Source organism: Anomaloglossus baeobatrachus, chromosome 4 (assembly GCF_048569485.1).
Source record: "Anomaloglossus baeobatrachus isolate aAnoBae1 chromosome 4, aAnoBae1.hap1, whole genome shotgun sequence".
NCBI classification, from domain to species: domain Eukaryota; kingdom Metazoa; phylum Chordata; class Amphibia; order Anura; family Aromobatidae; genus Anomaloglossus; species Anomaloglossus baeobatrachus.
Genome location: NC_134356.1, coordinates 666,328,278 through 666,344,328, shown reverse-complemented (window position 1 = coordinate 666,344,328; position 16,051 = coordinate 666,328,278). Strand labels below are relative to the sequence as shown.

Sequence of the window (16,051 nt, the reverse complement as noted above, 5' to 3'; positions counted from 1 at the left end):
GAACTACTCTGAGGCAAGGTAGATTTCCTCATTTCATTCTGTGAGGCGTAGCTAGTTTCTCAGGTTGTGACGTGGAGTCTAGGTTTTTAGGAACGCTCCATGTCTACTTCTAGTGTGGTCTGATCGTTAGGGGATTGCGGTCAGCCCAGTTTCCAACTACTCCTGTTTTCTTGGTGTTTTTTTCACCAATGTCAGTTTTTTGTACTCTTCCATGGTTACCGGATCATAACAGATCCCACTAAAAATCTATTTTTCTGGCATTTTGTAGCGCCCGGTCCCAGCATGGCACCCCCTCATGTTCCCACTCTGATGCTTTGGTGGGGCACCATTCTCCTCACCGGTCTGTCAGGCCCATGCACCCTGTTCCCACTCCAGGGCCTGCCGCAGCCTCATCCTGCTTCCAGGCCGCACACAGGTCTCCTGGGAGTGCCCATAGGGTGCACTTGTGGCCACCCCCCCCCTTTCTTACAGGGCTGGCATAATATTACTGGGAAGTGACCCTTGAGGTCAGCAATCACCCTGAATGTATTTAAGGTACTCTTCCCTTAAGGGAGGTGCCCGAGTAAGGTTGCCTTTCCGTAGTGCGCTGCCAGTTCTCAGGTCCCATACCTGTTACTGAGTCTAGTCCTGCATCTCGTGTCTTAGTACCAGTTACCAGTACCCACTAATCTTTGTCTCTTCTTAGAGCCAGTTGCCACTTATGAGCCATGAGTCACTACCTTTATGATGCCATGTCTGAGCCACAACCTCCGTGGTGCCACGTCCAGGATACCATGCCCTGTTGCCACATCTGTGATTGTTAATCCGTACCCTAATGCGGGCATCACACGGTACGATATATCGGGCGATATGTCGTTGGAGCCACGTTGGCAGTGATGCACATTCGGCATTGTCTGATATATCGTAGCGTGTGACAGCTACGTGCGACGGTGAACGAGCAGAAATATTCACCTTCTCGGTCATCGTTGAGACGTCGCTCAGTTTAAAAAAATCGTCTGTCCGCTTGTTCATCGTTCCCGTGGCAGCACACGTCGCTCCGTGTGACACCACGGGAACGACGAAGATAGCATACTTGCGTCCCGCCGGCAATGAGGAAGGAAGGAGGTGAGCGGGAAGTTTACGTCCTGCTCATCTCCGCCCCTCCGCTTCTATTGGCCGGCTACCGTGTGACGTCGCTGTGACGCCGAATGTCCCTGCAGGAAGTGGATGTTCGCCGCCCACAGCGACGTCGCCCGTGAGGTAAGTGCGTGTGACGGGGGTTAACGACTTTGTAAGACACAGGCAACTAATTGCCCGTGATGCACAAATGACGGGGGCGGGTACGATCGCTCGTGTGATTGCACGATAGATCGTACCGTGTGACGCCCGCATTACATCTGTGCACATCCGTACTGGACTTCAGAGACTCTTCAGTCCACAAGAGCTGATACCACTGGTCCTGGCCATCGTATATTTTGGCCCCCTGGGGTTGCGCCTGACAGTCACTGAATAGGGGTTAGCTCACAGCTAGCTCCTCCAGGGAAGTCTGGTGTATGGTCCAGTGGGTCCATTCCCAAATGTGTTAAAACACATTTATATGAACCTTGGTCCCAAGGAACAATGTAGATACTGTTACATAAATTTAAAGTGAAATCAGTGTTGTGTCTGCCACAACCCATTAAGGTGGGAGTTATTGCTTTCTTCAATTTGAAGTATTTGTCAGTTAAGACCTTGTTGTACTTTTAATTTTGCCATTCTCCCTGTTCAAACTAAAGAAGGAAGATCAAGAATACCTCTGTCTACTGTGCTGTGTATGGGAGACATGATAGCAGCTAGTGTCCTCCCACCAGCTCAGAGACAATTGTTAATTAAGAGATATTGCTTAAGGGAAAACTGATGAAAGTGCAGGATACACGTTATATACAAGTTAAAGGCCAGGAACGGTGCTATTCCTCATGTACACATGTGGACATGGAATGTTATACTGCAAAGTTACATAAAATTATTGCTTAGTTAAAAAAAAAAGAAAAATGGTTTTCAGAGACAGACCGAACTGTAAAAGCATCAGAATTTCAGAATCAGAATATTATTTTATGATAAAAAAAATAAAAATAAACACATTCCTGATTAAATAAAACATATATAATTTTCCTACCAGAATCCGTCTGAAAGTGTCTGGTAGACTTGTCTTTTCACCATTTTTCTTGACTCCAAATATTACATAGGCCATGCCATTTACAGGATCCCCATGAAGAAACCTGACAATGAAGAGAAAGGTGTAGAAATATCATTGATAGTATAACATGTAGCGTTGTCAGATGTAGCAGCCAATGGAAATATCAATCATAACTAGAACATTTTAGCCCCTGTAGGATAAAAATTCAGATATCACTAATCAGAAGGCCTCTGTCAAGCTACCACTCAGGGACCCAGGTTGGAAAAGAACTCCTGAGTATGGTTTGACAGAAGCTGACTAGAGGTAACTAACAAAAGAGCAGGGATAGTTGAGCAGTCAGGGTCTATACCAGGATGTCACGTCTGTACTGAGGAGTAAACTAGCCAAAGTCAAAGAACAGAGCAGAGAACAAATAAGCACAGGGGAGGACGTGGGGAACACGGGACAGGACAGGAGACCGGAGGACAGGGAGGTACAGAGGAAAAGCCGGGTAGGAGGAACAGAGGTATGGACAGGCAGGAGGAACGGAGATCAGAACAGGCTGGGGAAATGGAGGTCAGGTCGGGAGGACAGAGGTCAGGTCAGGTCGGGCAGGAGGAACGGAGGTCATGTCGGGTAAGGGGAACGGAGGTCAGGATAAAGTACTGGGTAGCAGGACATGAAACAGAAAATTTCTCACAGGAACAGAGCACACAGCAGAGGCAGAAATATCACTGGCAGTGTCCTGGAGACAGCAGCACTAAGATATGGTGGTGTGACCCCCGGAACGAGGCCAGAATGACCAGGCCCCTCCCAACAGACCTAAACCTCAAAGGCAGGATACATTCATCGGCTCAGGAACGGCAGAGCCATGCATGAATCATGACAGCCTCAAAGTCATTTAGTCAGTTCAATAGTTGAGAAGGAGTGTTCATAGGAATCCTCGTTCCCAATTAAAGGCCTTTCTAAGTAGACCAGCCGTCACCAAGGAGCAAGTCATGGTCCACCTGTCTAAATGGGCATTTTAACTAGCTAGAGACATGAAATGGCTGTTCACCCTCAAGTCCACCATTTAGATTTATGTTTGAGTAATTTGAGCATACCACCGATGCTGTTTATTTTGGGGGCCAAAAAGAATTTGATATGCAACAAAAGTTCATACTATTGGACTTTTTTCCTTAACAATGGCTGTATGGCTTTTCTAAATAAACAATATCTATATATGTTCTAAATATATTGTATATACTCTGTTGACTTACAGAGAAATAGATTATGAATTGGTAGAAGATGGGGCTTCGGCTGAAATGATGTCCAGACTTACCACTGGTCTTCTGACCCAGAAGCAAAATTTTCATAAACAAATATATGGCTGCTGAGTCACATTCAGGAGACCTGTGCCCGATACAAAAATCAGATCTGTATTTCTATTGTGATTAGAGTTGAGCTTGTAACTAACTATTCGTACTCGCTATACTCATAACGAGTACTGTCTACTACTCACATATTCATGCAATGCAAGTCAATGGGGAATACTCGCAACGTAACGAGTAACCGGAATCCTGCACTATTCGCTACGCACACAAATAGTACAACATTCGGGTTACTCGTTACTTTGCCAGTTTTTCCCCATTGACTTGCAATGCACACGCTATTCGGGACGAATACACGAGTAGTAGACAGTACTCGTTACGAGTATAGCGAGTACGAATAGTTAATTACTCACTCAAGACTAATTGTGAGTAGTGATGAGTGGGCACTAAAGTGCCCGAGGACTCATTACTTGAATTGAGCAGGTCCAATGCTCAGAGGGGTTCAATTCGTCTAACAGATATAATGAATGTCTATGGGGAACTTGAGCATTTTTCCAGCAGATTCCCCCGGGAGGGCTGAGGAGGCCAGAAAATCGCTGAAATGGATGAAAACCGCACTCCGATGGAATGGGAACAGCTTGGGGAAGATGACTTGACACATCTCTGATTCTCATGTCGCTGCTGGGAAATTAAAAAATAAATTAATTTAAAAAAAAGCGTGGCGCAGAATGTAAGCCTGCAAGGACAGACCCTTCTCCCCTCTGTTCCAGTCTCTCATTGTTAAGGGTGCTTTACACGCTGCGACATCGCTAGTGATCTCGTTAGCGATGTGACACGCCAGATCGCAGATGCGATCTGCCGAGATCGCACATAGGTCGTTTTTATAGCGCCGGTCACATGCGCTATCTCGGCAGATCGCATCTGCGATCTGGCGTGTCACATCGCTAACGAGATCGCTAGCGATGTCGCAGCGTGTAAAGCACCCTTTAGTTTAATCCATGTAAATTCTATTTATATTGTGTTTGTAACCCTTTTAACATGTACAGCATCTTGGAACCAATGGTGCTCAAACAACAGATAATAAAAATGATATAATATTAATATCAACAATAACACGTTAGATATATATTGATCGTGAAATGACCACTAGCACATGTAAGGTCATATGACGTCACAAGGCGCACCATGACCTCCTTCATGCATATGCAGAATCGCCCCAGGCTAAACAGAGCCGGACATCCCAACCTAGTGTGAATGGACCTAAGGATTCCGCGCTCACTGTGACTGGTCATAGTGATGAGTAGAGGGGCTGGTGAGGGGAGTGGTATGGTAAGTTTGCTATTTTTACCCCTTTTATGGCCCTTTTGGGTTCACCGAATCTTTAAGACACTTAACATGATATACAGTCTGGTTCACTCATGATACACGCAGTTTATTTGTGTGGGAGTTGGGACGGAGAACTTCTTACCCTTCTATGCACTGATGTCTCCTGATGAGTCTTTGCTGATGGAATTAGGGAAATCTTAGGGGTTCAGTAATAGGGTAACTGTGCTCTGACCTTCTAAGGGCAGAAACTTGTGAGGTGACAGGCTTCAACGAGATTCCTAGAGATGCATAGGGCCAGTGACGTCATAAACACCTGAGCACCCATGTGAAGGAGATGCCGATCCATCCCACACCCTACTAATCCGGTGAGAATGTTCCATACTTCTTACATGTATTGCCAATGGGAACTATTGGGGTCGCATGGCTTGTTGACCATTGTCAATAGGATTTTGAGTTAATTATATTGCGTTTTTCTATTTATTTACTTATACCCATAGGACCACTGTCTATTCTGGGATTTGAAAAAACACTAATTATGTTTTATGTTTTGCTGGGTTTTTTTATTGCATCAGTGGCGTCTATGAGTAGGCCAATACTACTTGTTAAGGGTGCTTTACACCAGAAGATCTATCGTGCGATAGATCGTCGGGGTCACGGTTTTTGTGACGCACATAGGGCATCGCTTGCGACGTCGGCCTGTGTGACACCTCCTAGCGACGCAGTATCGCTCACAAATCGTGAGTCGTGTACTGGTCACTAGGTTTCATAATATCGTTTAATTTAATTGTTCATCGTTCCCGGGGTAGCACACGCCGCTCCATGTGACACCCCGGGAACAATGAACATCGCTTACCTGCGACCCGCGCTCCCGCCGGCAATGCTGAAGGATGAAGGTGGGCGGGATGTTTACATCCCGCTCATCTCCGCCCCTCCGCTTCTATTGGCCAGCGGCCGTGTGACGTCGCTGTAACGCCGAACGTCCCTCCCACTCTAGGAAGTGGACGTTCGCCGCCCACTGCGAGGTCGCACGGGAGGTAAGTACGTGTGACGGGGGCTACCGACTTTGTGCGCCATGGGCAGCGATTTGCCCGTGATGCAAAAAGGACGGGGGCGGGTACGATCGATTGTGAAATCGCACAATCGGTCGTACCGTGTAAAGCAGCCTTTAGTGTATGGCCAATTTTTGATCAATTGATCATTTGGTGATTTAACCCAGTGGGGCTTATGGTTACTTACCTATCTTTATGGGGTTTTAATAACTTTTAAATAAAGGTTATATTTTAGCTTCTTATTTTTGCTTTTTTTTCAGAACTAATTGATAAGTGGCCCTTTTCTAATATTCCCCCTGCTCCTTTATACATATTTTGTAAGATACCAAATATTTTGTTTGTGTTTTTTTAAAAAGATCATTTTAAATTTTTATCTTATATTTTATTTTATTTTTTTTCATTTATATAATTTTTTAGTCCCATTAGGTGTCTTTAACCTGTAATATTTGGTTTGATAGTACTATATACGGGATATTTCAACTTTCAGGCAAAAACTGGAATGTTTGAAGTGTGTTGTATGTTCGCCATCATACTGTTTTGTATAAATATATTTTGCAAACTAAGTGTGATTTATTAATATGAAGAGTGCTACAATGCTTATTCACAACCATTACATGTGAGATATGGAGTCATAGATTTTTTTTTTTCTTTGGTTATGTGTTGTAATAAAATTGCATTTTGCTCTTTTTGTTTCTTTCCCCTTAATAAAATACAATCAGACTCTCCTATTTTCCATTCACGACAATCTTGTACTTACTTTGCTTCAATATTCACGGAAAATTCAGCATCATCAACATAAAAATATTTCTTCTCTGGAATTAGTGTAATGTCATAAGAGGGTGGAACTATATAAGAAAAAAGCAGAGATTGTTAGAAATACTGAAAGAACCAACTATAGACTTCTATTATCCCGTAGTAACATTCTCTTACCAAATTCCTTCACCCCAAAGTTTGTGGAGTAAATTTGCACTGAAGAGTCTTCATATTTTGCTGATATGGTCCAAACACCCAAACTACAGGGACAATAAAATATGGCAGTATATTGTATGAGAACAGTATGGCAACATTTATTCTTATTTCATAGACCAAAAGTGAAGAACAGAAGAAGCCGTGTTCGAACTAGATTTTTGATTGATTGCTACAGAATTATAATCTTGTAGTTCTGATACCTTTTAATGGCTAACTAAAATAAATGATGTTACAAAGCAAGCTTTCGAGACTCCTTAGGTCTCTTCATCAGGCATGGTATGACAAAATATCTGAAGAGACACAAATATATATGTGACGCCCTGGACTAGCCAGGTAGTCACAGGTAGGCCCTTGCACAACACCCATCCCCTAATAAGGTGACACCAGCCAACCTACAAAACCCTAGTCACCTCCCTCTGGGTTTGATGTTCACACCAGGGGGCGTGCCCAGGCGGTTGGACATGCCCACCAAGAAGTTCACAGGCCCAGAGGTGGGAAAAACAAGCAGATCAGTTTGTGGTTGTGAAGGAGAGGAGTTTGAGGATAGGAGGAGAGCAGTTGTGACAGTGGAAGTGAGAGGAGTAAATCTGTTTAGTGTCCTGGGTCGGAGCCCGGGCACTTTGGCTAGGAGGCAGACGGTGGTGGCCGTCTACAGGAGCTGGGAAGATAGCCGGTAGATAGTAGGTAACCGGGACAGGGTAGTGGCACACCGGTACCAAACCGGGGAACCGACTGGAAACCGGAGCACACGTGGGAGTACTCAGACCCTGACACGCGGTCCCGAAACTACCGGACCCCGTTAATTAACTGATTCAGGTCTGGACTTTAGGTCCTTTCCCACCCAAGTCCCGACTGAAAGCAACAGCCCACCGATTCCAGATAATGGCCACCGCTCAGGCCAAGAGATCCAAAGGGCCAGCGTCTGCGGGCAAACGGACTCTCCCGACACATAACGCCGGGGAGCGGACTCCCGTTGCTGAAGCACGGGCTGTCCACAGCTACAGAAGGTGCATTAGAAAGGAGGACACCACCAACCCGTTTGGGGGACCAGAAGCAGCTGGCTGCGGGCACCGACCACCATCTTTTTGGTTTACCAGAGATTCCCGTGTATCTGTCAGGGTGAGTACCACTGTGCCCTCGGGCCACGCACCGCCCTGCCGAGCATCGACATCGCATTCACCAAATCGGGTGCCGGGGCCACCACCCCTGCCCACGGAGGGGTTAACACCAAAAGCTGCACCAACATCTTCTCCGGGGTGCCTAGTAAACAGCAGCGGTGGTGCTCACCTTCACCACAACCCGTGGGTGGCGTCACGAACAAAACCAAACAAATCTCAGCCTCGGCCGTGACCCACAATCCTCCCCCCCCCCGTCAAGGCGCCAGCCGTCTTGCAGAGCAAAGTAAACAATAGGATAAAGAGTTGCACACCAGTCACAATGTATAGGGGAATAATGAAAAGCATAACTGCTAAATGAATACTAGACTGAAAAATACAATGGACTATCTGAAATAAGTGAAAAACATGAAAATGGTATCTGCATAACTGCTATGAAAAATAGAAATGAGAGATATTTAGCCATTGTATTGATCAATGCAAAGGAGCCCCAAAACCAAACGCCAAGGTAATCTCTATTTTTGGGGTCCCTAACCTATGTGTAACCTCACCTGCAGTTAAAAAACTTGCTCTGTATGGGAAGCAAGGGACCAAGCTATATATGTGTGAAATAAGAGACATGGCTATGGGTGGGGCAGGGTTCTCAGACAAAAAGTGCATACTAACTAAAGAATGTATGTCTGGAACACCAATGGTGTGAACAGGGTGCAAGACTCAAAAATATACAACTAAACAATAGGATAAAGAGTTGCACACCAGTCACAATGTATAGGGGAATAATGAAAAGCATAACTGCTATATGAATACTAGACTGAAAAATACAATGGACTATCTGAAATAAGTGAAAAACATGAAAATGGTATCTGCATAACTGCTATGAAAAATAGAAATGAGAGATATTTAGCCATTGTATTGATCAATGCAAAGGAGCCCCAAAACCAAACGCCAAGGTAATCTCTATTTTTGGGGTCCCTAACCTATGTGTAACCTCACCTGCAGTTAAAAAACTTGCTCTGTATGGGAAGCAAGGGACCAAGCTATATATGTGTGAAATAAGAGACATGGCTATGGGTGGGGCAGGGTTCTCAGACAAAAAGTGCATACTAACTAAAGAATGTATGTCTGGAACACCAATGGTGTGAACAGGGTGCAAGACTCAAAAATATACAACTAAACAATAGGATAAAGAGTTGCACACCAGTCACAATGTATAGGGGAATAATGAATAGCATAACTGCTATATGAATACTAGACTGAAAAATACAATGGACTATCTGAAATAAGTGAAAAACATGAAAATGGTATCTGCATAACTGCTATGAAAAATAGAAATGAGAGATATTTAGCCATTGTATTGATCAATGCAAAGGAGCCCCAAAACCAAACGCCAAGGTAATCTCTATTTTTGGGGTCCCTAACCTATGTGTAACCTCACCTGCAGTTAAAAAACTTGCTCTGTATGGGAAGCAAGGGACCAAGCTATATATGTGTGAAATAAGAGACATGGCTATGGGTGGGGCAGGGTTCTCAGACAAAAAGTGCATACTAACTAAAGAATGTATGTCTGGAACACCAATGGTGTGAACAGGGTGCAAGACTCAAAAATATACAACTAAACAATAGGATAAAGAGTTGCACACCAGTCACAATGTATAGGGGAATAATGAAAAGCATAACTGCTATATGAATACTAGACTGAAAAATACAATGGACTATCTGAAATAAGTGAAAAACATGAAAATGGTATCTGCATAACTGCTATGAAAAATAGAAATGAGAGATATTTAGCCATTGTATTGATCAATGCAAAGGAGCCCCAAAACCAAACGCCAAGGTAATCTCTATTTTTGGGGTCCCTAACCTATGTGTAACCTCACCTGCAGTTAAAAAACTTGCTCTGTATGGGAAGCAAGGGACCAAGCTATATATGTGTGAAATAAGAGACATGGCTATGGGTGGGGCAGGGTTCTCAGACAAAAAGTGCATACTAACTAAAGAATGTATGTCTGGAACACCAATGGTGTGAACAGGGTGCAAGACTCAAAAATATACAACTAAACAATAGGATAAAGAGTTGCACACCAGTCACAATGTATAGGGGAATAATGAAAAGCATAACTGCTATATGAATACTAGACTGAAAAATACAATGGACTATCTGAAATAAGTGAAAAACATGAAAATGGTATCTGCATAACTGCTATGAAAAATAGAAATGAGAGATATTTAGCCATTGTATTGATCAATGCAAAGGAGCCCCAAAACCAAACGCCAAGGTAATCTCTATTTTTGGGGTCCCTAACCTATGTGTAACCTCACCTGCAGTTAAAAAACTTGCTCTGTATGGGAAGCAAGGGACCAAGCTATATATGTGTGAAATAAGAGACATGGCTATGGGTGGGGCAGGGTTCTCAGACAAAAAGTGCATACTAACTAAAGAATGTATGTCTGGAACACCAATGGTGTGAACAGGGTGCAAGACTCAAAAATATACAACTAAACAATAGGATAAAGAGTTGCACACCAGTCACAATGTATAGGGGAATAATGAAAAGCATAACTGCTATATGAATACTAGACTGAAAAATACAATGGACTATCTGAAATAAGTGAAAAACATGAAAATGGTATCTGCATAACTGCTATGAAAAATAGAAATGAGAGATATTTAGCCATTGTATTGATCAATGCAAAGGAGCCCCAAAACCAAACGCCAAGGTAATCTCTATTTTTGGGGTCCCTAACCTATGTGTAACCTCACCTGCAGTTAAAAAACTTGCTCTGTATGGGAAGCAAGGGACCAAGCTATATATGTGTGAAATAAGAGACATGGCTATGGGTGGGGCAGGGTTCTCAGACAAAAAGTGCATACTAACTAAAGAATGTATGTCTGGAACACCAATGGTGTGAACAGGGTGCAAGACTCAAAAATATACAACTAAACAATAGGATAAAGAGTTGCACACCAGTCACAATGTATAGGGGAATAATGAAAAGCATAACTGCTATATGAATACTAGACTGAAAAATACAATGGACTATCTGAAATAAGTGAAAAACATGAAAATGGTATCTGCATAACTGGAAAGGAGCCCCAAAACCAAACGCCAAGGTAATCTCTATTTTTGAGTCTTGCACCCTGTTCACACCATTGGTGTTCCAGACATACATTCTTTAGTTAGTATGCACTTTTTGTCTGAGAACCCTGCCCCACCCATAGCCATGTCTCTTATTTCACACATATATAGCTTGGTCCCTTGCTTCCCATACAGAGCAAGTTTTTTAACTGCAGGTGAGGTTACACATAGGTTAGGGACCCCAAAAATAGAGATTACCTTGGCGTTTGGTTTTGGGGCTCCTTTGCATTGATCAATACAATGGCTAAATATCTCTCATTTCTATTTTTCATAGCAGTTATGCAGATACCATTTTCATGTTTTTCACTTATTTCAGATAGTCCATTGTATTTTTCAGTCTAGTATTCATATAGCAGTTATGCTTTTCATTATTCCCCTATACATTGTGACTGGTGTGCAACTCTTTATCCTATTGTTTAGTTGTATATTTTTGAGTCTTGCACCCTGTTCACACCATTGGTGTTCCAGACATACATTCTTTAGTTAGTATGCACTTTTTGTCTGAGAACCCTGCCCCACCCATAGCCATGTCTCTTATTTCACACATATATAGCTTGGTCCCTTGCTTCCCATACAGAGCAAGTTTTTTAACTGCAGGTGAGGTTACACATAGGTTAGGGACCCCAAAAATAGAGATTACCTTGGCGTTTGGTTTTGGGGCTCCTTTGCATTGATCAATACAATGGCTAAATATCTCTCATTTCTATTTTTCATAGCAGTTATGCAGATACCATTTTCATGTTTTTCACTTATTTCAGATAGTCCATTGTATTTTTCAGTCTAGTATTCATATAGCAGTTATGCTTTTCATTATTCCCCTATACATTGTGACTGGTGTGCAACTCTTTATCCTATTGTTTAGTTGTATATTTTTGAGTCTTGCACCCTGTTCACACCATTGGTGTTCCAGACATACATTCTTTAGTTAGTATGCACTTTTTGTCTGAGAACCCTGCCCCACCCATAGCCATGTCTCTTATTTCACACATATATAGCTTGGTCCCTTGCTTCCCATACAGAGCAAGTTTTTTAACTGCAGGTGAGGTTACACATAGGTTAGGGACCCCAAAAATAGAGATTACCTTGGCGTTTGGTTTTGGGGCTCCTTTGCATTGATCAATACAATGGCTAAATATCTCTCATTTCTATTTTTCATAGCAGTTATGCAGATACCATTTTCATGTTTTTCACTTATTTCAGATAGTCCATTGTATTTTTCAGTCTAGTATTCATATAGCAGTTATGCTTTTCATTATTCCCCTATACATTGTGACTGGTGTGCAACTCTTTATCCTATTGTTTAGTTGTATATTTTTGAGTCTTGCACCCTGTTCACACCATTGGTGTTCCAGACATACATTCTTTAGTTAGTATGCACTTTTTGTCTGAGAACCCTGCCCCACCCATAGCCATGTCTCTTATTTCACACATATATAGCTTGGTCCCTTGCTTCCCATACAGAGCAAGTTTTTTAACTGCAGGTGAGGTTACACATAGGTTAGGGACCCCAAAAATAGAGATTACCTTGGCGTTTGGTTTTGGGGCTCCTTTGCATTGATCAATACAATGGCTAAATATCTCTCATTTCTATTTTTCATAGCAGTTATGCAGATACCATTTCCATGTTTTTCACTTATTTCAGATAGTCCATTGTATTTTTCAGTCTAGTATTCATATAGCAGTTATGCTTTTCATTATTCCCCTATACATTGTGACTGGTGTGCAACTCTTTATCCTATTGTTTAGTTGTATATTTTTGAGTCTTGCACCCTGTTCACACCATTGGTGTTGCAGAGCAAAGTGACCCCCGATCCGGAGGCGCTCGAGCCACCGACACACGAGCCCGGATCCAAGCGGCTCAGCAGGAGCAGAGCGCGGGGCGGTACACATCGACTCTTCTGGCATCACGAACAGGATTGAACCAGTCCACTTACCAGTGGAAGTGCACCAGCCAAGTCAGCGGTGATCCGTTTGGAAATTTGCGAAATCCGCCATCTTGCTGCCATCTTGTGGCGTGAAAATTCCCACCTAAGCCGTCTTCCCCGTAGAAAGGGCACAAAAGTGAAGCCCCGCCCCCTAGGAATAGAGAGTGCCGGAAAGTGCGCGGCTTCAAAAGAAGCCGTGCAGAATGTGTGCCACGAAAAGACCAAGGGGCGCGTGAAGATCCTGTCCCATGTGACCGAAGAAATAAAGGGCAGGGACTCATGGACTCTACCACCCGTCTGGTTTCTTGACACTAACCGCGCATCATGTCTGACCCGTACGGCAAGCCCGAAGTCCCGGAGCACGCGCCCGGAACAGCGGCGTGGGTGGAAGCCCGGACGACCCAGATATGCTGCCGTCTGCAGGCCCAAGTACGCTTCCTCATGGAACGATGGGTAGCCGAGATGGGGGAAGTGGCCGCGGCCGTGTGGATACGCGAGGTGGAGGCAGTTTTGGAGGAGCGGGTTATCGACCCACACCCCTATGTACCCGAGGGACCGGCCGCTGCGGCTGAGGGACCCGGTCTGCTCCCGCTCACCCTGCTGCTTCCCCCGCAGCCCGTACCGGTTACCACTGCTCCTCCGCTCGGTCCGCTGCCTCCGACACAGGCAGCGGAGTCCATCCCATCCGCCCATGAGGACTTGCCTGTGGACGCAGCCCGCGGACGGCCTTTTGTTCAGCCCGCACCGATCCCGCTGCTGGGGAAGATCCCAAGGGAGGTGTCCATTCTCGACGTGAACCCGCCGGTCCCGGAAGTGACCGCGCTCTGAGAGGTCCCGGCCCCGGCAGTCCGCCTGGCCATGGAGGGAGTGGAAGTTGCCCAGAGGAAGGCCCAGCAGGTGAAGCCAGTTGCCCCCAAATCCCAGGCCTCGGCTGAGGCGTCGCAGGGTTGCCTCTGCAAAGCAGCACAGCAGGCCACGACTCTGCGGGGTTCCCCAGTCTCAAAGGTACCGGTCGTGGCCGGCACGGGGAAGCTCCGGCAGGGCCCAACCCTTGCGCAGAGGGAGCAGACAGACACTCCGTACTGGGAGCGGCGGCCGAGCCAGCTGGGCCGGGAAATTTCAGCCCGTGAACGGCAGAAAGCAGAGCTGCTGGCCTGCACCATCCGGGAAAAAGAAAACCTAAGGAGCGCCACCTATCGGGTGCGGGGCCAGACCTATGAAGGCCAAGTCCACCGGTTTGACTCCTAGCGTGTTAGCCGGTGACCTAGTGACTTACACCCGTCACTGCGGGGAGAGGGGCTGGTTTGCCCTCGGTGTAAAGAGGAGGGAGAGCCGCTGTGTCCAGAGTCGGCCCCAGTCCTCTCCCCCACCCGAACAGCTCCGAGGTCGTGGTTGAAGAGGAGTTCGAAGAATGTTAAGGAAAAAGGGTAGCACTTCCTGGCTACCATGTTCCCGTCCCCGTTGGGACTCTGCAGTTTGATACCCCATTTCAATGGACAAGGCTGAGAACTTGCAGACCACCCAATAACTTTTGGGCCTTGTAAATAGCCCCTTGCACCACCCTTTCGTTCTGCAGTCTTCGGAGAGGCTGGTTGGAAGAAGGGCCTGCAGCAGAGTAGGCCGAGGTCCCGTCACCAGTGCAACCGGTGAAAACCCTCCGGGGCCAGGGGTCCCCTGGACGTGGGGCCTCTGAGAGACTGCCAGGTATGAAACTTTGTACCCGGCCCGTTGCGGGCAATACCCGTACCTGGGCCTGTTTCCTGGACTGAGGAAAAGGAGTGCTGACCTGTTTTTAGAGGCAGCATCAAGGTGCAGGTTTGCTTGGGTGGGTAAGCGGAAGGACCCGGTCCCGTTTCCCGTTAATAAAAATGTTTTAAAGTTTGTAACGTTAAAGCATAGTGCCTCCCATAAGGGAAGATTCTTGTAAACAACTTAAATGTAAATATGTTATTATACTTGCATATGTTTTCCCGTTTATCTTTTATCAAACCAAAATGACTAAGGCTAGTTTCACACTTGTGTTGAACGGCATCCGTCACATTGCGTTGTGTAACGCATGTGACGGATGCCTTGCAAAAAGTGTGATAATAAAGGCCACGGATTCCAGTGAAATAACGCATTGCGTTAAGTTTTCTTTGGGCCGAGAGAGAGAGCACCCATCATCCCCGCGCACAGCCCGACATCCCCGCACACAGCCCGACATCACCGCACACAGCCCGACACCCCCGCACACATCCCCGCACACAGCCCGACATCCCCGCACACAGCCCGACATCCCCGCACACTGCCCGACATCCCCGCACACAGCCCGACACCCCCGCACACAGCCCGACACCCCCGCACACATCACCGCACACAGCCCGACATCCCCGCACACAGCCCCGCACACAGCCCGACACTACAGCCCTCATCATTCCTGCACACATCCCGACACTACCGCACCCATCATCACCGCACACACACACCGGCATTACCTCAGTGACGTCCCCGCTGACAGCGCCATTCACTTCAGCTGCTGCGTGGAGCTCACAGGAGTGGCGTTCTACTGCCGCTCCTGTCAGCTTCATGTAGCAGAGCTGGATGTGTTGCGGGACCTCTGGATTACGTCAGGCCTGGAGGGGTATTTGGGGATTTTAATAAAGTGGTAAAAGAGGGTGGTTTTTTTGTCTTTTATTTCAAATAAAGGATTTTTTCGGGTGTGTGTGTTTATTTTCTTTAACTTACAGATTAATCATGGAGGGTATCTCGTGGAGACGCCTGACATGATTAATCTAGGACTTATTGGCAGCTATGGGCTGCCAATAACTCCTTATTACCCCGATTTGCCAACGCACCAAGGCAAATCGGGAAGAGCCGGGTACAGTCCCAGAACTGTCGCATCTAATGGATGCGACTATTCTGGGCGGCTGCTGGCTGATATTGTTAGGCTGGGGGGCTCCCCATAATGTGGGGCTCCCCAGCCTGAGAATACTAACCTTCAGCCGTATGGCTTTATCTGGCTGGTATTAAAATTGGGGGGGACCGCACGCCGTTTTTTTTAATTTATTTATTTATTTCACTGCACAGTATAGACCCGCCCACCGGCG

The 16,051-nt window shown here is 45.7% G+C and overlaps 1 protein-coding gene across 1 annotated transcript in view; it reads right to left on the bottom strand.

Annotated features, from left to right (window-relative positions):
• Positions 1 to 16,051, bottom strand: part of LOC142302076 (venom factor-like) — a 229,470-nt gene that overhangs the window by 191,915 nt on the left and 21,504 nt on the right. Inside the window, exons 6-8 of the mRNA XM_075343155.1 lie at positions 6,750 to 6,832; positions 6,577 to 6,664; positions 2,135 to 2,237 (exon numbers count right to left, since the gene is read on the bottom strand). Coding sequence (XP_075199270.1) covers positions 2,135 to 2,237; positions 6,577 to 6,664; positions 6,750 to 6,832 — 274 coding nt within the window. The remainder of the gene's footprint in view (positions 1 to 2,134; positions 2,238 to 6,576; positions 6,665 to 6,749; positions 6,833 to 16,051) is intronic.